Source organism: Rhipicephalus sanguineus, chromosome 5, assembly GCF_013339695.2.
Source record: "Rhipicephalus sanguineus isolate Rsan-2018 chromosome 5, BIME_Rsan_1.4, whole genome shotgun sequence".
In the NCBI taxonomy this organism is placed as follows: Eukaryota; Metazoa; Arthropoda; class Arachnida; order Ixodida; family Ixodidae; genus Rhipicephalus; species Rhipicephalus sanguineus.
This window is the reverse complement of record NC_051180.1, coordinates 73,318,449-73,342,800: the sequence shown is the minus strand read 5'-3', so window position 1 is coordinate 73,342,800 and position 24,352 is coordinate 73,318,449. Positions and strand designations below refer to the sequence as shown.

The 24,352-nt window shown below is 44.7% G+C and overlaps 6 protein-coding genes across 12 annotated transcripts in view; 3 read left to right on the top strand and 3 right to left on the bottom strand.

Moving 5' to 3' along the window:
- LOC119393777 (39S ribosomal protein L40, mitochondrial) overlaps positions 1-24,352 on the bottom strand; it is a 149,324-nt gene that overhangs the window by 14,975 nt on the left and 109,997 nt on the right. The gene's annotated exons all lie outside the window — the stretch shown is intronic.
- The window catches only part of LOC119393771 (zinc finger protein 595), a 177,524-nt gene that overhangs the window by 48,635 nt on the left and 104,537 nt on the right, over positions 1-24,352 (top strand). The gene's annotated exons all lie outside the window — the stretch shown is intronic.
- LOC125758740 (zinc finger BED domain-containing protein 5-like) overlaps positions 1-24,352 on the bottom strand; it is a 159,671-nt gene that overhangs the window by 55,477 nt on the left and 79,842 nt on the right. The gene's annotated exons all lie outside the window — the stretch shown is intronic.
- Positions 1-24,352, bottom strand: part of LOC119393770 (zinc finger protein 425) — a 169,642-nt gene that overhangs the window by 80,345 nt on the left and 64,945 nt on the right. The gene's annotated exons all lie outside the window — the stretch shown is intronic.
- The window catches only part of LOC119393773 (palmitoyltransferase ZDHHC23), a 155,746-nt gene that overhangs the window by 96,565 nt on the left and 34,829 nt on the right, over positions 1-24,352 (top strand). The gene's annotated exons all lie outside the window — the stretch shown is intronic.
- LOC119393775 (scaffold attachment factor B1) lies at positions 1,975-20,361 on the top strand. The gene is made up of 12 exons (XM_037660924.2): positions 1,975-2,053; positions 2,823-2,843; positions 4,290-4,310; positions 8,956-9,022; positions 11,384-11,461; positions 11,614-11,638; positions 12,556-12,883; positions 14,153-14,196; positions 14,296-14,411; positions 17,467-17,616; positions 18,345-18,568; positions 20,286-20,361. The coding sequence occupies exons 5-11, from the start codon at positions 11,402-11,404 to the stop codon at positions 18,495-18,497; spliced, it is 876 nt and encodes a 291-aa protein (XP_037516852.1). The 5' UTR covers positions 1,975-2,053; positions 2,823-2,843; positions 4,290-4,310; positions 8,956-9,022; positions 11,384-11,401; the 3' UTR covers positions 18,498-18,568; positions 20,286-20,361.

Below are 24,352 nucleotides of genomic sequence, written 5' to 3'. Positions count from 1 at the left end.
TGTTAACCCCTTGAGTGCTTTATTTTTTTGAAAATTTCCCAACCAAAAGTGCCTATTTTTTTCATTGCTGATTTCGAATATGATTGTACTAAAAAGTAGCTAGTCGATGTTGAAAAAATTTTTGTACCACATGCTTAGTCAAATCAAAACACAGAATAACGCAAGGGGGCCTGTTGCAGCTCCAGCACCAAAAGCGAGTTTCCTTTTTCAACTTTTTCCCGTTTTCTCCTCTCTTCCGAGAGCAAATGCAGCACTTTTGAAGAAACTGCTGAATATATTCCATAAGGTCATCTGGCGATGACAAGTTGAAAGTCTTGCCTGGAATGGCCAAGAATGGAAAGTGAGGAGGCTTCACAGGAGGATTGCCCGCATCAAGCAGGATCCACTGGCGAGCACTCGCGATGTTGGCTTCCGAGCTGTTTTCATCAGCACCGGAGGAGATGCTCAATTCACCGCCATCGCTGTCTTCACTTCCGGACACAAGATAAACATCTGTATCCGAATAATCATCACTCGAAGAAGACGAAAATGAAAAGCTTCTTTTTCGTGTTGACGAGCCAGCTATGCATGGGTGGCCGCCACCGCAAGCCATCTTTTCCTACAAAAACCGCGCTCTTGCCGCAGGAGCAAAATAAATTGTCAAGTAAATGCTGCCATCTGGTGGATTACACGCAATCTAAGCTGTAGAAGAGCGCCTCTTATCCTGAACGCTAGAGGGGAGTACCTATTCCGCTAGGACGAGCTCTGCTCTTCCAAAGCAGTTAAGGGGTTAACTTTGCTAAATCGTACCCATATTATTTTCTCGTCTATTGTGATCAATACTGCTTAACTTATTCGTGTAATCAAGATACACAGACGGGACTGTTTTCAAGCACTTTTTTTTGTGAGGCACCCTATGTGGTCACCATGAGCTGAAACATAACTGTGAAAGAAATAGTATACTTCAGAATTGGCGTCTCCAGATTTTAGTCGTTCTGGATAGAGATCGGTATTGGTATGTTTCTCGGAATCGCACGTCAAATCCCCTTCAGAAATGACCCACTTACGAGATGTGGCAAATGCCCTCTTTCAAATGGCAGTGTTAGCTTACATCTTGTTCATGCCTTTCCCATGCCCAGTTTTTTTTTTCCCCTGTCGTGGCCCTTGTGGGGCTAAATTGCATTACTGCGGCCTGCTCGCTGAGGTGAGTTGAGACCCCTGGCTTAGAAGCTGAATGGAAGAGAAGCGTTTTGGAAAGTGATAAGAAGTTGCTACTGTTGTTCGTAAGCTGGTACGGCACGGTCTATTTTTACTTGTGAAACGCACTCTCCTGACTCTGCGTTTAAAGACTGCAGTGCAGTGCTACTTGAAATATATTCATCTTGGAGCAGCTTTTCATCTCCAGATAATATGCTGTCGGCGATGTTCAAATTCGCATAGTATGCGGTGGTCAATTTGAGTTTTAAATTGCTAACTTTATTTCGCCTCAGGTTCCTGTTTTAGAGGAACGTGTACAACACCGCCTGCCACAAACCTGTGTAGTAGCACCTAGTTTGCGATAACGAGTCCAGGTGTGGCTTGTTTGGGTTCTGCCCGTGTAGTGTGGTGTGATGTCCGTTCATTCTAGCGTCCGCCCGCTAATTCGAATAATTGTATAGCCCCCTTGGAGTTTGACTTAACGAGCTTTTACTGTATACCATATTACATATGTACAGAGCATAATTGATAACACGTGAGGGCAAAAAGAAAAGCAAAAAAAAAAATTTGCTGATACACAAATGTAATAACATGCAACACCATTATACATGGTAGCCATTTCAATATGGTTGTTTTTAGCAATAAATATATTTGGTGGCTATATGTTACTGGTAGTCCTTCCGCAGAATGTGTATGCGAATAGCATTCTTTGGCTCCGATTGGGCCCACACCAGAATTTCTTGTTTTGCCACGAACTTCGCACTAACTGATCGGAACATTTTTCTTCTTTTTTTTAAGGCTTTGGAAGAGGAAGGGCTTGATCCAGAAACCCACGAGTTCGAGGTTCCTGCTGAATCTTCTACAACAAAGAAAATGAGTAAGACGAGTTTGCAACAGTTTGGGGTATGGGCGCAAGTTGTTGCTGATTTGATGCGACAACGGTGAACTGTTATCCCCTTCTTTCATACTAACAAGCACGCTTCATGGACATTTTGGGCAGAATTTCATGACCTAGTGTAATAGACAGTTTTAATGGTTGTGAGCAAACACTAAGCGTTTGCCAGCATTAAGCCTATGTTTTTCAAGCTGGACGTGATGGTGGAATGATGCTCTAGGCATAGCTTGTCACTAAGGCTATGAAAGTGTGCTGTACCCAGCTGCTGTTTTTTTTTGTAACCAATTTCAGTACACATTGCCTATATACCTGTATATATGAGAGAGCATCCTTCAATCAGTGCTAAATACAAAACGACAGGATTTTTATTGATGGAATAGTTGGATTCACATATAAAAACTGCAAAAAGATTCTTGTACTAGAAAGTTGAAAAATCTGTGGTGTGACTTATTGTACTTGTCTTGGTGCACGTGGAAATATATTCTGAAGATAGCTTTGTTGTAAGGAAAACAGATTTCACCAGTATGAATGTAATGCAAATAGGCTGTAAAGTAATTAAATGATAAATTACTCTGTTTCTCCAGATTTTGATACGAGTTTTCAAATCTTGAAGCAAGGACATATCTTTTGAATAGATGTAGCAGCAGCTTGCAAGTCTTGTAGACTGACATGTATCACTTTAAATCATAATTAATGCACTTGTTTCGCAAACAGGCACACACACACATTGTTCTTTTTTTGTTTGTTACAGGTAACGAGGATACTGAATTAGGTGGGGTGTCTCATTTTTTTTGTTCATTTCACCAAACAGTGCATGTGGGCTTTCTGTACATTTTAGCTGTCCCATTCAGTAATGTGCACACATTCATGAGTCGATGGCAAAGCATGGGAAAACCATGCGTGAATATAGTCTGTCATGGCAGTGCCCTTTAGTACAAAAAATTATATATATATATAAGAATAGCAATACGACAAAGAAAAAGTAGCAGTCCTCAGGAATGGAATGTACAGCCTTTAGCACAGAAGCCCAGTACTGTTAATCATTGCATCATCAACCGATATGTCTTTATGAATTTCATGCAGCAAGGTAGTGCATGCAGACTCGTGAAGCGTTTTCATTTCACTAGGGACATAGATGTCAACTGGTTCAACGCCGCCCCTGTGTCATGTGTAATGACTTGGTCTCTGCATTGCTTCACCGACTGATAGCACGGTTGATAAGTGGTGTGCTATCAATACACTTATCAGTAAAGTACCCCTAATCTTTCTTTATCTGCACATTGAAGCATTTCTGGGAACGACTCCTACTTTACACACAGCACGTGTTGATGTAGGCTGTTCATAGCATCAGCATACATATCAGAGTGACAGATTTAATAATGCACATGTGTGTATTTTACAGCAGATCGCAGTTACAATTTACTAAAAAAAAATTCTTTAACGAAAGGAATCAGGCGCAAAAGAGACGAACACAAGAAGTGACATGGACGAACGCCTACTGACAACTGTTGTCAGTAGGCGTTCGGCCATGTCACTTGTGTTCGTCTCTTTTGCGCCTGATTCCTTTCGTTAAACATGCACCAACTAGCCCAGCAAAAACTTCTACTTGAATAAAAAGAAATTCGACTGCCTTATTTGTGTACTGCTAATCATGCGTGCAGTTACTCCGTGTATGTTTGTCTTTGGACTTTGCATGATCGTCACAGTAATAATATAAAAAATCTGAAGATACCTAAACTGATTAATACGTACCTAGCACGGGTTATTACCAAATGTTTAGGGCTGCAGTTCGGGGAATGCACTGAGGTAATTGTATTTTAAAGAAGTTCAAGCGTGCTTCCTAAATAGCTCTGCTGTTCATGTGGCATTTGAAAGAGGAGCTTTTTTTTTTTTAGGCAGCTTGGTTGGTTAGTTTATTGGGGAGCCAATTTATATGTGCAGTTATGTGTGCTTTTGTTTGAAAATGATGCGAGTAAAGAAATTAACTTGTGTACGTAAAACTTTGCGGTGCCTCAATATGATTATCACGGGGCAGCTTTGCAATGTGACTGAAGGGGCTGTAGCTCTACATACATATGAAGTACATACAAATTACTGTGGGCACACTCATTTAATGAAATGGCAAGTTTTATGCTTTGCATGAAGATGTAAGTTAGCCACATCAAGTTCAGATTGATGTGCTGCTTTTATGTACTGTACCATTTTTTCTTTCTTTCAGGAAATGAGAAAAGTGATGTAGGTAGGGTGCCATTTTTTTTTTCTTTTATTATATTTTGAAGGCACAGCTTCATTAAAATTGATTGGTATACTAGGTGTACCAAAGGCTTGCTGGAGTGCTAAATTTTCTGAAGCAATGTATGGTAGATGGCTAAGAGCTTTATACTAACCCCTCTGTCTGACCTTGCATGCATCTTTTCTGGACAAATTGCAGTGTGTTCTACTTTATGTCAGCATTAGACTGTTTCACGTGTTTTAAGCATAGGCTGTCTCTATTATGCATAGATTGATGCACTGTTCTGGTAGAGTAACTTGGGATTGGGGACAGAAACGAAGTCCAGGGGTGTTATACATAACAAAACCACAACCTCTTATGAGGCTTGCCATAGTAGGGGGGACTGTGGGTAACAGTCATGTGGGTCTCCTTAATGGTAGGCACACTGGGCGTGTTGCACAAGTGTTTTCCCATTGGGCCCGATTGGCTGCTCTGGTTTTGAGCTCAAGGTGGAACCATGTGCTCAACAGCGCAGTCTCGGCCATTGAGCTGCTGCAGTGGGTAGTTATGTTAGAAGTAAATCTAAGCTTGATGTTTGCTTGTTAATCATACCTGTGAAGGCGGTTTTGTAGGTCGAATCATAACTATATGACAAGCTATAGGTGTCTGCCAGTGCTGTTTTAGTAATGACTTACTGCAGCTTTGTTCCTAGAATGAAAAAACAAACAAAAAGCAACATAATGCAGGGGTGAAATAGCTGTGCATATTGCGCAGGTTTGGTGCTATTTTGTTTCCCTGCGCCAAGCTGTTCCAAAAGCATAAAAATTGCAAAAATTGTGCCGAATTACTCCAAAACAGTCTCAAAACCCAGAATTCTGATGCCCACGTGTGGTGCAGCAGGAGAAAAAGGCCGAGCTGACAGTTGACATGATTTAAGGTTCCTGTATTTTTCAAAGATGTCGCAAACTTCTCCTCCTCTCAGCTTCGTTTCCTGCTTGCCTGTCACTCTCGGCTGCCATTAGTGAGCAAGGCGCGCCCGACCCACAGGTGATGCGTCAAAGCGCTTGTTTGAAACGCAATTATGGGCGCAGATTCACAAAGCTGTTCGTACGTAAGATGTGTAGTAAAATAGTTTGTGGTTTGTCGGTTCCTTAGCTATCATCTCCCGTTTTGTGGGGAATAAATCGCACACATGTGCTGGCATATATGTATAACAAATACCACTGCAGCACAGCACACGCGAACAGCTTTCTGGATCTGGGGCACGAAGAAAAGAAGTATTTGAGGAGGAGAATCTCTAGGCCGCGGCAGCGCACGAGAGCGGTGCAGTAGCGTCGCAGCGGAATGCAGTTTACGCCGAAGCACGACAGATGACGCTTTCGGCCTGTTGGCATCTTTTACGTGCTCTCCTATGGACGCGACGCATAAAAATCGTGATAGCACCTCGTACAATGTAAAATTTCTAAGATTTCTGTCTGTAACGTCAATCGGTAGATACAACAGATATTTTAGCTGCACTTACTAATTGATACTGCCAGAATTATAGGCCGTACAGCACTTAAAGCGAATTGCTAGTAGGTGGCCCCTGAGCAGACATCTGCCGCCGCATGCACACACCCTTGCTGCTCGCTCGCATGTTGTGCGCGCGCATGCGTAAGTGGCCTTGGAAGGGAAAGTTTCCTTCGCGATTTGTTGGTTTTCTTTCTCTTTAGAGCTCTCAGTGGCTCTCGTGCGTTGCGTTGGCGGCGCAGACACATTGATGTTTGCGCGCGCTTTTCACGCCGCGACAAAGGAGAGTGCTTTGCAGATTTCGACTAGTGCTTCTTCGGGATGGGGTGGCAATGTTTCGTGCCGAACTGCAGCAGTGGGTACACGTCCTCCAAGGAGAAGGTAATTACCTTCAAAGTTCCTAGTGACCCATTGAGGTTGGAAGCGTGAGCTCGCGCCATACTAAGAAAAGACCGACAGTTGACGCCTCGAGACTACTTTTGCGAGAAGCACTTTTCGGACAGTGACATTGACGGGCGGCGCTATTACAGCGAGCTTGCTCGCGAAGTTTTTCTTGACAAACCGAAACGGCCAGTGTTGTTACGAGATGCCGTGCCTTCAATCTTTCCGCACTGTTTTGTAACATGCACCTAAATGTAAACACACGGGCCTTTAGCATTTTGCCTCCATCATTTCGCCTCCACAACAACCTAAATCTGAATTGACTGCATATAGGGTAAGTCCCATCATTCGTTAAAATAAATTATACCTAACTCATTGAGTTCACGTTATCAAAAATTATAGATTTTGCGTTGTACAAAATATATCACGCTGGTAATTTTCCTGTATGTGACGCCATTATTCTCGCTAATTTACCGAAAAAACTTGGAGTGCGCTTGAGCTTCGCCTTCAATAGTAGAACGCGATAGCGCAATCGGGCCCCATGTGCATTGCCTTCTCAGTTGCTAGCCTCACCGTCGCCGACACCGGTATTTCTGCGAAACGAGCTCTTTAACGCTGTCGCGTTAACATTTGGAGCCGGAGAGGACGCACAAAAACACATCCATTCGGGTGTGAAGCGCGAACGGCGAATTGGCGACGAATGGCCTTGAACCAACGAGCTTCGTCGGAGAGCGCGATGAGAGCGACGCGCGCATTTTTCCTTCTCCGCTAGTGGACTCTCACAACAGAGGGTGAGTGAGCGCTGTGCCCGATTTCGTGACTTTATTAGCACGCCCGAGCGAGTGCAGTTTCGCCTCCTCAAGAATTCTTGCTCCGTGGATCTGGGGCCTGTTTGACAACCTGAAAAACCTAGCATTTGCACATTGTATTGCGTTCATAGTGTGGGATGCGTCTCTCACACCAGGAAAACAAGAGGCAGAACACGTTAAACGCAACCATAGGAAGTCTTTACGGTTGCTTTTCGGAAACCACGGTGTTTCTCTTTACTAGACGCACTTTGGAAAATCAGTAGCTACAACAACCTGAAAAATAAGACATCCTCTTTCGCACAGTCTGCAATTTGCCTACGAAATACGGCTGAAGTATGCTGCAAAACATTTTGCTTCTTGCATAAACAAAAATGTAACGGAGACAAAAACAGGATGGTGTCCTTACACTGATAGGTTCCTGTTCATTCACAAGTCAAATGTTTGCTATAAAGTTTGTTAAAACTAACAAAATAAAGCACATCACAAAGAAACATGCAGCAACTGTCTTACAGTAATTATAATTGAATGCAGGAAATCAGTGACAAAAACACTCAGAAATGAGGATAAATATTAAAAATTATCAAAACTGACTGCACGAAAAAAGACAGAACACTCTCGCTTAGAAATAAATGTATATAGTTTGAACGAAAAAAAATTAGAAGGTTAAAGAACAAGCATGCACTTCAAAATTAGGTTTGCATATGGACAGCTTCACAGCATATTGTGAAGTAAATTACGCTTATAAATTGGTGCTACGTATTGCTATGTCTCTTTTTTTTGTCGTACACATCTCATCATCACCCTCTATTTATGCACTTAGTGCAGCAAATGGCGTCTTGCTGCAGCCGATGGCGTCCTGCAAAATGTAAAAATCCTGCGCTCACGTGTGCCAGTGTTTCTGCGCTCAATAATGGCGCCGTTTTCCTGTGAAAGCAGCGGGGGATTGTCGGGGATTAGTGTTCACGTGTCGAGCCTGGTTCAATAGGGGTGCACAAAAGGACAAAGTGAAGGGAAACCTAGAGAGCAGGGAGGATATTTTCACTTTCCTTTTTGTACAGTGGTTTGTGCTACCTTTGAAAAATACAGGGATCTTAACATTATTGTCCAAGCAGCGGCACTGATACCAAGAAAATGAGACACAGGTAGAACACACAAGACGCACCCAAGCGCGTTTCTTATATGCACCTTTCTAATGAAAGCTCCCACAGCGCCGCCATAATCTGACCTTAAGCAAAGACCTACTGCTGTGTATCTGCAGTTCTTGCGCAGTCAGTTTTTCTTTTTTTTTTCATTTTTGAGAAGTGTGATGTTTTCTTTTTCAATGTTCATGAAGTGAACCTGTTTGCAGAATTTTTTTCAATTATTTCATGTATTGTTACTCGCATTAGATAGGTTGTGTGGTTTGTAGAAAGATAGTGCGGTTCATACCTAGCGATAATCTGTTAAAAAGACTTTCTCCGAAGGCTGTTTCAGGGTTATGTGTATTCCAAGCCCATTGAAATATGTACTTTTCCTACCAAGTTGCTACAAATTTATTTTTCAGGCTCCTAAGATGATACTTCTAAGTGCACCAAATCAAGGTTCTCCTGCTCCAAAATAATTTGCTGCTCCAGAAACTGCTCCCAATTCAATTTCAGCCGTCTCACCCCTGCATAATGTCATGTTGAGTGGAATGTTGCAAGCCTCAATGATTGGCAGTGGAGCCCCTGTGTGAAGACTATGCACAGGCAATGGCTTAAGTTTAATATTTATTAAATGTCGCACTTGAATAACTTGCCAGTGGTCATACGCTCTGCAATGTTGCCGTGTCTTCAAGTCCTGTAGCTGACTTATCAGTACGCTCGGCCAAAAAGAAACAAAGTTAAGGCATCATTAATGCTTTAGAGGGCAGAGCTGTGCACAGCTTCTGGCATGCTAAATGTGACTTGTTAACACGAATCCACTTCAAGAAATTTTCTACATTGTTCACACAGAAAAGGCACCTGAAGTTGAACCTGACCTGAAACAGTGGATGAAGCTGAAGAAGCGGAAGGTGAAAAGGTAACATACTAGCATGCAAACGTGTTTAGTAGTTGGTGCTACTACATAAAAATAGTAGTTGTTGTTCGCTGTCCACTACCATGTCAGGTTATGTACTAACGCTGACGAAAGAAACATGGGCATACTAGGAGCACAAACCACAACTGTTTACGGGTCTCTTGTATTAAAGGGACACTGAAGGCAAACAATTTATGTCAGAGTGAAAGTTCAATGTGTGAAAACTTCTAAAACGTCAATATTATTAACAGCAGTGCTCTACTAATTGAGAAATGAAGGTAAATGTAGGACACGGTGTGTGCCACGAGTGGGACATTTTGGAAATGATCCCGATGACATCAAGAGTTCAGAGTACAATTAACCACTAGTAAACAAACTCGTTGCGATAAAAAATAACCTTCCATGCATCAGAAGATGTAATGAAATGCTGCTTGTTGTTTCTGTTCATGAGAAAATCCTCTTGGCGTTACCATGGGGAACGGCACGAATGGTTCAAAAAGTTCCATTTTCGTCGAGCTACGCTTCGCTCACACGGTCCAGTCTCAGTCGTTGTTTCAGTATCGCTACTGCTGCGTGTGCTTGGCTCTTGCTATTTTCGCACTGTTGATACTCTACTTCTGTTGCTGACCAAACTAAGCTGCGTCATGGCACGATCGCTGCTGTTGTGCAAGAAGCCGTAGCGTCGGTGGCGGGGCAGTAAAGGCGGTCAATGTTGCGCACGGCAACTGCTACATCGGAAGGACTGTTCAGGCGGGTGATTTGTAGTGCAATGCTGTGCAGACCCCTGAGACGCTTTTTTCTTTCAAAATAAGCATTTCCTTAGCACGAAACGAGCATTAAGAGGTTTCTGGAACGCTATTTCAACAATCAGTGTTGACTTAATATTTGCCTTTGGTGTCCTTTTAAGATGATTGGGCTTCATGCTTCAATAATGACGAGCGCCACTGCATTCCATTCCATTTGATTTTCTGCGTGTGCCATTATATCCAGCCCCTTTGGTACCTTAGATGGGTTGGTTTGACCACGCACTTCTCAAAATCTGCCATGCTGCGCTTCTCGGGAGTTCTTGAGGGAATGTCATTGACAAGCTCATTTCATTGAAATGTTTTGTAAGGCTGTAAAAGGCAGTGACGCAATCTGGCTCTGCACAAATATGAGCAAGGCTATGCTGCAAATCTAATTGACCACTTTGGGACAAATTTCTAAATAATAGCTCTAGAATTTGCAATGAATGAAGGGTCATGCCCTTAAGCGAAAATGCTGGCATGGTATCCAGTAATCTATTTGGTGGTCCTGAGTTCCATTACTGTTAGCCTTTTATGCATTGCATGAAGATTTTTTGAAGTGTGTGTTTGTAAAGTGTGTGCACGTGTTATTTGACTGCACCAAGGGATGGCTGTTGATAAACCTCCCATAGAAAAGTTGAGCACTAATTCTAAATATTCATTAATGTAAAACGACTGTGTGTGAATAGGCTGCGAAACAAATTGGTTAGAAATATTTGTTGGTCTTGCTGTAAATTGTGCTATGAACTGTGCGAACAAAAACCTTGAGACAAACTGGATAATGGGTAGTGCTTGTGCTTTTTGGGCATGCTGTAAATACAAGTTTACTTGAAATGGATATTGTGTGCTGTAGTCGTATAATCCCATTCCATTCGATTTAGCTTAACCCTTTCAGACGCCACCCATGAAGAACTGTGTTTCAAGGCACTATATTATATTTCAAGAAAAAGAATGTCGTAATTTGTAAATTTATGTGTGTTATACACTCAAACCTCGTTATAACGAACACGGATATAACGAATTATTGGTTATAACGAAGTAAATGAAGAATAGTCTTGTAATAGCTACAGTGTTACAAATAAACGTTTATAACGAATTTTCGGATATAACGAAGTTATTTTCGTGGCAGATGCGACTTTGTTATAATGAGGTTTGAGTGTAGTAATCATTCCTAGTTACTTGGAAATTAATATCTATTCTGAAGTCATTCATGCTCTGTTTTTACATAAATAGAATGAAATCTCAGGCTAGAAATATAGTGCAAATTTGTTTTCAGTTATGTCCATGTTGAGCAAAGAAAAATACATTTGATGTGGGTCACAGGAAGTGCCACGTCTAACGACTCATTGAATAAGGTAGTGCCTTCAGCAAAATGATCATATGCAACAGTACACTGCAAAATGAAGTTAAATGAAGACAAAAACTTATTTCGCAGGAGGTTCGACCAATTCATCCAAAGCTCGATGTGTTTTGCTCTTAGCCTCTAGTGGTACAAATAGCAAAAACAAGTGTACACAAATGTGTACATAGCGTCTCAAAGAGTTAAAGTTAGCTTCGCTGAACTCTTCGCTTGTTCCAGGAGGGCAGTTCTGAAGCAATGGACGCTGATGCTCTACAGCTGTCAATTGAAGATGAAGAGAAACTGCTAAATGAAGAGGTATATGTTGTTCTGTGGCTATGGATGAATATTTTCCTTTGTCAGTCGCTGTTTACTGTTGCCAAGCTTCTTTATGGTGATAAGGAACTAGTGAGCATATATTGCTTATACTTTGCAAGCATTTCACTTATCTTTTTTTACATCCATTTCAGGAGGAGAACTTTGACAAATCAAAAGGTAAGGCATCAACCTTTCTGGGAAGATGTTTTTTTTTTTTTCTTTTGAAGCATTGCACAAAGTAGAGTCACTCGCCAGCAAAGCCCATTCTACCAGTCAGCAGCTACAACTTTTTGACCTGGCCGAGGCACCGGGTGATTGATCGTCTTGCAACTTGTCCTGGCAGAACTGCATCACCAGAGAGGTCCTCAGCAAGGCATCGGAGCAGTGCTGCGAAGCTTCTCAAGCATGTCGGAAGCTTTTCCTTGCCAACTGTGCTTCGGGTGGAGGGCGGCACTGTTTCTTTGAAGAGTGGCGTCGCACTTTGTTTTTCAAGGTTTTTAGCTACCGAGGAGGCCAGCCCCGCAGGCAGGATTGGTCCTGTACACCTTCGTGGCCACCTTTGTCATGCACTCGCTGGAGACAGGTTGCACTGTGGTCCCTTCGCACAGCTAGGCATCACCGGCTGGGAGCTGAGAAAGTCGCATGTATTATTGGGAATATCAGGTTCTAGCGAAACCATTGCTTTTAATTCTTCCTAATTTCTTTGTAAATGAGTTGTCGAGAAGGGGGTGGGGGTGAACTGAATGGAAGGAAATTGACGGTGAGGTGCCAGCGTGAAGTTACAACAATTCAGCTTTTAGTATGCTTCCCTTACCCTAGTGTGCGGCCCTTTTGTTATAGGAGAGAGAAAAAGCAGGCGCGGTGTATGGTATGGTGGGAAGGGGTGGGGAACTTCCGCTTATGCCGCTGGTGTTGATGAGGCTGTAGCAAGTGTGTCTCCAGTCGAGCAGTCTTCAAGAGCAGCCGTGCCTCGAGCTGTTGGCGGGGTTGCCGGCGGGTGTCCGGCTAGCTGACCATGGGCTTGCAGCGTGCAAGAGGCGGCGGGCAAGGCTGTGCTGCTGCTCCATCCCTTTTCCTCCCTTGCCTTCCTGCAGATGAAGCCTCCCAACAGGAAGACGACGGCAGCAGCTCTGCAGCGGCTGCCCCACCGGCCGAGCCGGCCAGCACCACTGCCGGCGCTACCAAGAAGAAAGGCGCCAAGGCAACCCCTGCGAAGGAGCAGGACAAGGCCTCAACCGTCAACGACTCTTCCCCAAAGGAGGAGGGCCAAGAAGGAGGGCAAGGGGGAGATAGCGGCACAGAGAAGCACAAGAAAGATGATGATGCCACCACGCCACCGACTGCCAACGGCACTGCAACCACACAGTCGTCAGCTACCAGCAACAGCGGCACCACCCCTGCTAAGGCTGCTACTGCAAAGAGGTTGGTCTTGACGTGCGTGCGTATAACACTTCTTAAAAAAAAAAAAAGGTATGCTTTTACCATCTGGGGAAGGCACACTGCTGGTGGGACTTCCTCGTAGACGTGGACTGCATTGCAGCTGCTGTTACGCTCACAGCCACATCCCTAGTCATCGTGTCCGCGGGCCTTGGGGCGAAATAAACAAAACGGTGCAGGGCAAGGCACTGGAACCTGGCGGTGGATGGAGTTCGCACTGCGCGATTATCCTGGATGGAGGATATTGCGGTCATCGTAATGCCAACGGGCGTCTTTCATAATAATGCCAACGTGGCTACGGCCCCAAAGGGCAAAGGCAACCCTCCCGTTTTAATGTAACGCGGTTATTGGATGAGGTACCGGTTACGAGAAGACAAAATGCAAAGTCCGCGTCGTGGGGTCTGTCCAGGTCCGCTGCATTTGTGGTCTCACCCTCGCCAGCTTCGCTCCCGAGCAGTGAGTTTTCTTCCCAACTGGTTTCTTCAGCACAGGGAGTAAGCCGGCTACACCTTCTGTTCACTTCCACATGGTGCTTTGGGAGCGAAATCAAGATGCATCCTGTTGCAGTGGTGACCATTCATGAAGAATGCTATTACTCAAGATGGTGTCCTTTTTGCCGGCATTCACACAGGCCAGAAGCACTTGACTGCCAAAGGGTTATTGCCATGGTTTGAAGACTGCTGCGGTGTTTGCTATTATAAATATTACATCTGTGTGATCAGTTGAGGATTGCTACGTAACACAGCTCCAAGTATTGTCAGCTAAATGTAAGGTTTGCAAAACAGTGTGTATAACTTTAGATGTAGTGGAGATGGTTCTGCAGCAAGTAACCATAATGTCAAGGATCTGGTGATGTTAATTTATCTTGTTTTTACTGGCATTTAATAGAGTACTTCGAAGTTATGAGCCGCTGCTAGCTAAGGATTTTATGAAGTGAAGATCCAGTTCAGCAAGAGGACTGAGTGTTGGCCTTCTTTCATGGACTCCTGCAAGCATTTCCCTGACAGCACGAAGATGCCAAGCTTTGCCTCGCTTCCATTGAAAACTACCTCTGGATTCTGCAGCATGTGACCAGACAGCGGCGTTAACTAGAAGAGATTGCTGAACAGTGTCGCCACTAGGTTCCTTACTGCCCGATCTGCCCAGAAACATATTCTAACGTCTTTCGCATTTACGTTACGCGTTTTCTTATGAAATGCAAGTGCTGAAATGCCTTTCATGCATTCATCTTTTCTTTTTCTGGATTCCCATTAGTGCTGTGGGGAAGGCCACCTCAAAGACTGCGAAAACGGCCAAAGGTGAGAGTCTCAGGTCACGCATTTGTGGGCACTCACTCACCCAATCAAGCTGCTGTGCATTGCATTAAGCGAGCTTGCATGCACTATGTCTGTTTCTAGGAGATGCGAAGAAGGTGGTTGCACCTGCCTCGAGTGGGCGAAATCTCTGGGTGAGCAACTTGTCATCGACGACACGAGCGGCTGATCTTAAGGCACTCTTCAGCAAACACGGCAAGGCAAGAAATCAATTCTTTTCTAAGTAATTAAGGATGCCATGGTTACGGAAACAACTGATGCCCCAAGTGCTGAGACTAAATCTTGCCAAATAGACCTTGTATGACCGTGATGGAGGGGCCTGGTATTCAGACAAATATTTTGTCAGCATTGCTTAAATTGTGCCTGTTGGAAGGTATGTTGTGGTGTTTATTGAATAATGAAAATCTGGATGACAAGCAAGTTGTAATCTAGAAAGAGCGAAGAAACCTTAAATTGGGCTGCCTGGCACACAAGTTATGCATGAGGTGTTTCCCAGTACAGCAGAGGTTTGTGATAGCACTGACATATAACTTCACTGGAAATTGTGTGGTTGTGTAACTGCCGTTTAAGGGGGGACGCGGCTTTCGTATTGCGAAAAATGGCAAAAAAATCGATTTTCTGAAAATCAAATTTTCAGTTTCTGGAACCCTTTTTCTATCTGATTCCAAAATATCTAAACTGAAAACCACCCAGAAGTGCTTCGAAAATTTTGTTTTGCCCTCCGAGGTGGCGAAAATTATTGTGGAAATAGCAAAAAAACAGCGATTTTCAAAAAATTGTAGCTCCGCGATGACGCGACCGCGAACCAACTTTTTGGGCTTGTCGGAAAGGGCATTTCTCCGTGTTCAAATTCCCCGCTTCAGCGGGCTCCTCCATTCAGAAAGAAGCGCACAAAAAGCAAACACTTGAGTCGTTCCGAGGTCTCCGATTGGCCGCGTCCGCCATGTTGCCCCAGCTCGCCTCGCCATTGGTCCGATGCTCGCTCCGGGAGTTCGTCGTCTGCGTGTCGCGAGTGTCGCGAGTTCACGGCTGTCGAGAATCGCGCTACTTCGTGACACGTTCGCAATAGTTCTGTGTTCACGGCTCGACGATCACTTAAGATATAATTACGCTTTAGTTTGGAGCTGCAAGGGGAAGTTCGATCTGATTACGATGGTGCGCCGCACTCCTAGCGAACATCGCAAACGCGCGTCTCGGACCGACTCTAGCGTTGACTTCAGCGTCGGATTCGCGGTTAGATGTTCTGTTTATCAGCACTTCTGACATCGTGACGAAGGCGATCGCGGGACGACTCTTTGTACTCACGACCACACATTACGCACTTTGAAGCAACGGGCACCACGGCCTGCGCACCTACTGCTCGGAGTCGTCACTAGGCCTAACTCCGCTCACGGCGCCGTTTGGCGAGACGAACCTCGAACTTTGTGGGCAACAACAACGCGCTAGCGTGCTCGCGGCTATCACTCGCCAGCACTTCGGAACCGCGGATGGGCATTTTACGCATCGGCAGTGAACTCGACAGCCAAGCTCGATCGTCAGACCCCACGGCCACGGACTGCTCGGAGCAGCGGTAGCAATTTCGCGCGTCGGCACCCGAAAATGCGATACAGTGTATACTGCGCGCAAATTTTTCGTCATCGTAGCTTTGCATTCGCGCATCGTCACCGAACGCCGTCACCAAGCACGTCACGTGCCGGCTCTACGGACCCCGCGGCCGAGCACTTCGCGGTCAGAGTGCTATCAATAAGCACTAGTGATGTAATTTAGACGTGCTTGGAGCCGTGCTTGATATCGCCGCAGCCGTTTATGGATGTTCTGAAACAATGAAAGCCTCGTAGACTAGCGTTGCCGCGGTCGGCCGAATGATAATACGTTTCATACGCGAGAGCGGCAAAAGACCATGTAGGAAGCAGGGGGACGAATTTTTATCTGCCCGACTCGCGTCATTGAATAAACTGCTCAAAAATCCCTGTGCCACTAATGTCTTGGCCATAACTGTTTGCTATTTGGAACGAAGGCATCGGCTATCATGGTGTGAGCCATTTTCTCTCACAACAAACCTTTCTCTTTATAAAAATTAACCTATGATTAATTGTAATCAATAAGCAAGACTTAATTATGCTAATGACAGCATAAATACAATAAATATGTGTAATTATTTCAGTATATGGCCTTATTAGATTGCAATATCTTCTTTTCTGTCTTGTCTGTCACACCACTCCTTCATACAGAGAACTTGGTTTGAAATCCATACTGGTTTTTTTTTTTAGATTAAAAAAAAAAGGAGGTTATGAAAAAAGAACAAAGGCACACTGCAGAAAGGCCACATGTCCAAGAAGTGAAACATCATAAAAAAAAAAACCAAAGATCACTATCTTTATGTGTTTTAGAGAAGGCCAAACTTTAAACGCCGTTTTCTCAATACTGTTTTTTTGGCATCTTGCTCAGCTTGTGAAGCAGATATCTTGGCAACTACTACACAGATTTTGATTCCGTTTTTTCTTTTTCAATCCTTGAAGTCTTGTTGACAGGATGACATTATTCTTTACCTTGCTTAGGGCCTAGTTTTTTTTGTAAGTGATAATTAGTGCATGAGAAGTTCTGATGCAATACATGAAGCTGATGTGGATGTTATTTGTAAAAAAACTAAAAGCAATAGACAATTTTTAAGAATGTCATCCTGTGTAGAGCTCTTTTGAGTAAAGATCAAAACCACTTGGACCTTCCTAGCATGTTTTGTTACAGTGCTAGGCTTTTCACCAGCAGACTATGTCATCAGATCATGTAACATAGTGTAATTTCAAAACTGCTCGAGATATCGCAATGAAACTTTATATATAGCTATTCGAGGCACTCTTCAGTATGCCTGCCAAGTTTCATTACTCTTGGTCAACAAACAAAAAAGTTTTTTTCGATCGCCACCTCCCCCCTTAATAAGCAGCAATCTACAGACTTGTATTCTGTGGTAAGCCCACTTTAACATTGCAACTAGACCTCTCAGTATTGTTTCATATTGAAGGGGGAATTGTACATTAAAGAAACTGTTGGGTCATATTGTTGCTGGGGGGGGGGGGGGAAAGTATTAAATTTTAGGTGGCAGGTTAAGCTGCAGCCTTGTAATGCTTTAGTAAAATTTAAATGAGGGTAGTTGAGTATGGAATAGTCTACACGGGTTGCTATGCTATAATGCATGAGACAGTTGTTTAGTAGAGCAAGAATTGATAGCTCTGTTCTGCCGTTTCACACTAACTACAGGTGGTGGCAGCCAAAATTGTTACAAATGCAAGGACACCGGGTGCCCGTTGCTATGGCTTCATCACTATGGGCACTGTGGAAGAAGCAACCAAATGCGTCCAAAACTTGAACAGCACGGAGCTTCATAACAAGACCATTTCTGTGGAGAAGGTATGCCAGATAACCCTTACAAAGACCGAAACTATGTTTTTTCTTTTAGTCAAGTACATTCTTTATTGGCAGCTGTGACAAAATGACAGATTTCTTGATGACTTTGCACTTTACGGAGCCAGCATCAAATCAACCATCTACAGTAGAACCACCATTGATACGTTTTTCAGTGGACTATGTAAAGAGAGAACATTAGGAGCCAGGAAACGCAAGAGCCGAGAAACTGGAAATGTTGCAAATTGTGCCATATTTCTTCAATGTTAATGCATTAAAAAAAAATGTGGGCACCTTGCATTAGTGGTGCAAGTCTGGACTAACAGTCATAGCTCGGCAAAAAAATTGGAGCTCACTCAGACTCACTCAAGAAATATATTTTGCTCTGAGGTCTCACTCGGACTCATACTCGCCAAAATATTCCACAACCGGACTCACTCGAACTCACTCATTAAAAGTTTTTTCTCTAGTGGACTCGCTCAGACTCCAACTCACCAATATATTAATCAGCCGAACTCACTCAGACTCACAGCTTCACACGAGTCTTGAGTAAGCATGAGTGAGTCGACGCATGAGGTGGCCATTGATCCTCCCTATGTTAAGATTGTGTTGCTTCGTGTAAGTGTATAAGAGGCATGATAGAGGTGGCACTTTAGGCTAGTTAGCAAAGGCAATCTATGGCTTCATTTGTCAATCAAGACCCGACTTGTGTGTTTGTGTGCGTTTGTTTTTAGACCAAGTATGAGCCTGGTGGTGCACTGAAGAGGTCGGAAGCCAAGAACAACCAGGCCAAGGCACGTGCTGCTGCTGCCTCTGCTCGCAAAGACGGCAAGTCTGCTGAAACGTCGGCCTGCAGAAGGAAGCTCAGCAAGTCAGACAAAGGCTAAGGCTCCCGCGAAAAAGACAGTGGTCACAAAGAAAGTTGTCAAGCCTAAAGCAGCAGCTGACAAAGCTAAAGGTTTGTATTTCTGCAGTGATTGAGTTGCGCCATAATTTCTACATTTAGCAGGTTCTATTTTGTGTAGAGCTGTGCGAATAGCAAAATTTTGGGTGCGAAGCGAATTCGAATATTGAAGTGTGAGTGCGAATCGAATAGAATATTTTTAGAATATTTCTCGAATATTTCTAGAATATTTCTAGAATATATTTCGAATACTTCGAAGCGAAATTGCAGAAAAAAAAGTTGGAGAGGATTCCTAAGCATATTCTTATGAGATAGCAACATGAAAGTGTTTCTTTTCGCTAGGTTGAAGCGCAATGTAGAGGCTGAATTGTATTTATGTACATGATTTGGTGCAACCAAAGTGTTGCCGACAACACTTTACACGTGATAGGCAAAGATGCCATTTCCTCAGCCTCTCCTCCTCTTTCAACTTCTGTGGAAGCCCAACTGATGTGACGGACAAGGGTGTGCTCCCTTCAAGTCCGGAGTTCCAAATCTGTCCTATAGACGTCGATATACAAGAACATCTGAAATTTTGGATACTAAAAAGCTTGGACTTCCGATTTTTCGGACTTCCTGCCCTAATTTCAGGTCCCAAACAGCATTGAGCCCCCACCTCTGCCACATCTTTCATCTCCATGTTGGAACCTGCGTTTTCTTGGGTTAATACACTTGCGATCGTAGCGGAGCTTGAAAGGTTGCTTTGCCGCAATGCGGGGGTGTAATGAGGTGAAGCATACTAAATATATAGGGACCACTTCTAATCGGACGTTGACTGTCTCTTGGCTATGTTCGACCGTAACTGAGCTTGAAAGGCAGCTTTGCCGCAATACGAGAGTGTAATGAGGTGAAGCATATTGAACATCTGAAGGGGGCACTTTCAGTAGGACAGTGACTGTATTTGTTTTTGGGAAGTTCGAATAGTAAAATTCCAGTGCGAGTCGAATCGAATAGCAAACACTATTCGAAAAATATTCGAAATTTCGAATATTCGCACACCCCTAATTTTGTGACCACATATGCTAATCTGTAAACGGCAAGATGCAAGGACATAATAACCATCATTCACAGCTGAGCTGCCTTTTATTGTCAGTTGAGATGTGAGCAAACTCTAGAAGACAAACCTGAGCATTCTATCAGTTAGATAGTGTAGTGTACTGGTGAGTGCTTTGGAAAATCTAAAAGATTGTATTGGAAACTGTCGACATCTAGTTAAAAGTGCCATATGGATGTGGTAGGGACGTAGTTGATGAACACAGCAACAAATTTTTTGTTTCGGTGTGAACGTGTGCCAGAGTTCTTCAATCGTACCAGTTGCGGAACTGCGTTGTGAAACCTTGACATGCCCACGGCCTATTCTGCGGGGGTCTGCAGATTGTCGCACCATCTGGGAGCAGCAATACATGAGATCGCCGCCCCTGCGTGCGCTTCTCGCAAGCTGCTGAACGCCTCACGCAGCACTGGCTTCTTCATGTGTGTTCATTAGTTCATTTTTTTGGTCAGTGGATGACGTGACAATCGACAGATCCCGTGGATTTTGATACATGGTGCCTATGGGGAGTTTCGCAACTCATTATTGAAGAACTCTGGGCATGTGCATCAGTACGAGTTTGAGTGTTTGTACCCTCGGCATAGATTTTGTTTTGTGCACCAAACTTCTGTCTGCACAGTAGAGATAAATTTGTGCACATTGACAGTAGCCAACTTGATCTTTGTGTTTTTCTCTCATCAGCTTCTAGTACAAAGGACTCGGATGCCAAAAGCGGAGATGAAAAGGATGATGTCATGGTGATTGATGACAATGAAGGAAAGAAGGTGCGTGTTGTGTAATATTTGCAGATACTATTAAATAGATGATATAGTATGTTTAGATTGCAGCGAGCATTTGATTAGTTTTCATTGCCAGGATTTTGTGCACGCCTCTATGTCTGTAACTTTGATAAAAGGAGAGGTGTGGCGACATCACAATGAAGTCTGGTGCCAACTTCTTTCAGACTCCAAGGACAAGCACCGCGAGAAGCGCAGCTCAGTCCGTGACCGTCACTCAGGGCGCAGTCGCTCGCGAGAGCGGCTCCCTCCCGCCATTCGTACTCGTCCATTCGTCGTCCCTACGAGCGTAACATGGGCTTCTACCGGAGGCCAAGCTTCTACCAGCGGCCCTTTTACAATCGGGGCATGAGTGTGGGGCCTGGCTTCAGGGGGCCTTCATCGTTGGTCCACACCGACTGGGCGGCAGCAATGATGTGATGGCACTGAGGAGGATGCGGGTGAGCACTTTCTCGCTACTGCTCGGCAAAGGATGTTGGTCTGGCTCCATTGGTATTGTTGACAGCAACAAATTTGGTTATATTGTCGATTTCACCTTTGCCTGCCACACTTTCCACCTTGCTGCATAGGCTGCATTGCATTTGACGTCTTGATTTTACTGCTAAAGAAGGTGTAACGCATGAGAGAAGACAGGACAAGCACTCCTGTCATCTCTCATTACCCATGGCCTGATAAGTGGTCTTGTCTAGATATGCGCTGTGTTCATCTGCGCATTACTATGCTATACATCTCGTTGCAACCCACTGTAATACAGTAGAACCCCGCTGATACGTTTTTGAAGGGACCGTAGGAAATAAACGTAAGAAACGGGAAACGTAAGAGCCGAAAAACAGGAAAAACGACAAAATATTTAGTGGTGCAAAATTTTATTTCAATGCTTACGAGCAGCACGAAAATTGATGCGCTCAGCCGCGATCTAGTCGATGGATAGAAACGCGGAGCTGGGGACGGCCTCATCCACAGAAATGTAATCAAGGTATGTGATTTTTTATTGCGATAGCAATTATATGGACAGTCTCGGCTGGATTTTGCCGCCGCCGTCATGCACCGTATATGTATAAGTATGTATATATACTGTAAAAGCTCATTAATTCGACACCCGTTAATTCGGATAATTCGGACGGCTCTATTGGTCCCGGCCAAAGTGCATGTTAATCTATGGGACCAAACCTTCGTTAATTCGTCAGAATTGGGCTCCGCACCGCTTAATTCGGACAAATTCTGACGGCTGCCGCTACACAAATGTGTGGTAAAGCAGCTTTGGCACCACTGGGGTGAAACCGAAACTTGAGTGACATCGCCATCGTCAACTAGTGGGGGCGATCGCAGCGTCACCGAACGTCGGCGTCTTCTTTCTTCGCTCCACTGCGCCTCCGACGCCATTTTCCCTTGTGGTGTGTCGGCACCGTCTCTTCTTGCGGAGTTCTTGTTCTTTCCTGTTGTGACCGTGTTTACGTGTGAGGCCCGAGCATGCGGCAGTAGCCGACGGTGGCATCGACGAGGTGTCAGCCGAGTCCACAGACGGTGACTGCCCGACCTTCGATGCTGTCCTTCCCACAGATATGACCCTTCAGGACTACATCGCGATTGATGATTGTGTCGCCACGACTGGTCTCCTGCCCGATCAAGAAATTATTAATGATGTCGCGACCTCATCGCACCTCACGGGAAGTCTCGGAGGCGCTTTTGATATTAGAGGGCGTTTGCCTGAGCACTTCCGACAGTTTGCATGCTGTTGGCCATTAGGAAAAGTTAAGGAAAATTGTAAGCCGGAATCTGCGTGAAAACGCAGACGACCATTACAAAATATTTCAGCAAATAAAGGTATGCTTCTCCAACTTGATTTTAATGTTGTTTTTCCTGTTCATTCGTTAATTCGGCATTCGGTTAATTCGGACATTTTTTCCGGTCCTGTGAAATCCGAATTAACGAGCTTTTACTGTAGTAAAAGCCCCTAAGAAAAATAATTCAGAAAAATGCTTCCGAAGCTGGAATCGAACCAGGGACCTCTTGCTCCGCAGCGAGTGGCGCTATCCACTACGCCACGAAACGCAGATCCTCCACATAGCTAACGGCGAGCATTATATACACACCCCTTACCGCTGGACGGACTCAGAGACGGCAGGCGGTAATAAGTGTTTCTTCATTACTAATGAGATGGCGCTAGGAGCGCGACGGGTGCACTTAAAAGTCGTCGGCGAGCTCGCTCGCTTCTTCTTATATTTGCGCAGAGAGAACCTTGCCCTTCCGCTGTCTGCTTGCATCAGTGCGCTGAGAATTAGGTACATCTAAAAGGACCCTACGTGGCAAAAATTATTCAGAAGTCCCTTGCTATGGCGTTCGTAATTATATCTTGGTATTCTTTTGTTAATCCCCGAATGTTCGTATTTTTTCGGCTGATACCACCGCAAGCTGCATGTCTTGAGCTGAAGGAAAGATTACAGTCGACGTCCGATTTCCCGGACGCCCGAAATTCCGGACATGCCTGATTTCCCGGACTCATCTGTGGCACCGTCAAGTTCCCCGTAGAGTCAATGTATTAAAAAGTCCGAAATTCCGGACGCTTATAGCCTTCGCCATCCGATTTCCCGGACTTTTTACTGTTAACCGCCGACCCAAAGTCACCACCGACGCCGCCATTTTGGTTGTTTTCGTTTTCATATCCTTGAACCCACCACCCCACCATACTCGCATCAGCAGCAACGCCGCACCGCGCCGTGGCTGCCGTAACCTCGAAACCGCACGTGTCAATCCGTTGCCAGCCGTAGCTTAGCCAAGCCAAACCTCACTGTGTTCGTTCACGTGTTGTTTTGTCAGCTGTGTCAGCTCTGCGGTCGTGTCTGCGGTTGATCGTTTGCTGCTGCGCGCTACCTTCAGTGATCACGTTTCAGTGATCACAATAAGCGGTATGCGTATACATGGAGTTCTATGGCAGGTTTAACGGGAGTCAGAAAATAACTGCATTATAGCCGGCCCTGCACTGTAAACGGTTACGTTATAAATGGTCTGAGCTGTACCACAGATCCACGCTGGTGCTTGAAACTGCTTTGCTGAAAGACCCTATACAGGCGTCATATTGGACAAGGAATCGCGTTAACATTGTAATAGAGCTTGGCAGAAGAGTAAAATAACAACCTGGTGTCCCGCAATGCTAATTGCGTGAATTGAATTGAAAAACGTTTATTAAAAAAGAAGAGGGGTTTGAGAAGCAGGTGGGTGGGGCCCCTAGTCCAGGGCTCCACTGGCCTCAGACAGCCCGCCGCGCCTGGTCCAGGAGAGCCACTTGGGCCTCCTTTTCCTCGCTGGCGAGCAGGGTCTCCCACTGCTCCGTCCTGAATTTTTGCGCCGGAATCTGAGGCGAGTTAATTTTTTGGGGGCCTTAATTCACATTCCCACGTAAGTGAGAAAGAGGTTGGCGTCCTCCACAACCACGGGCAAGCACCCGCGTATGCGGTTGGGTGAATGGCATGTTTTAAACGCAGATGCGGGTATGTATTTGTCTGCAGGCGGCGCCACTCATGCGCTTCTTTAACACCTAGCCGAGAGTGGGGCGGGGAGTATCGCCGTCGTTGTCGACGCTGGTGTTCTAGGGATATCCCGAGGAGTGTGAGGAGCCTGGAGAAGCAGACGTTACTTTGTGGTTTAAAGCTTCCCACCTTCCACAAAGTGCTCAACCATAATTAGTCATCAGCCTCATGCAGCATCAACGAAGTGCACATAATGCCTTACAGATGTGTAGTGGGTACCTCGCTTATCCGCGGAAAGACGAATAATGGCATAGTGGGTGCTTCTCTACTTCTCAAAAATTATGATTTGTGGCGTAGTGGATACCTTGCATGTGTGCTTGTATTAGTTTCCCCAAGAGAGTTTACAACGGGCTCTAGAAAGGCTGCTCTTCCAGCTTTCGCTGTGAATGTGCTGCGCGCTCTGTGCGGGCCTGGTGGTGTTTTTTTTTTTTTTTTTTCTTTCTTT

Coding starts and splice junctions, on each gene's coding strand:
- LOC119393775 (XM_037660924.2), top strand. CDS start 11,402: ATGGACGCTGATGCTCTACAGCTGTCAATTGAAGATGAAGAGAAACTG. Junction 12,884..14,152: donor AAGGCTGCTACTGCAAAGAG/GTTGGTCTTGAC, acceptor GATTCCCATTAG/TGCTGTGGGGAAGGCCACCT. Junction 17,617..18,344: donor AGACCATTTCTGTGGAGAAG/GTATGCCAGATA, acceptor GTTTGTTTTTAG/ACCAAGTATGAGCCTGGTGG.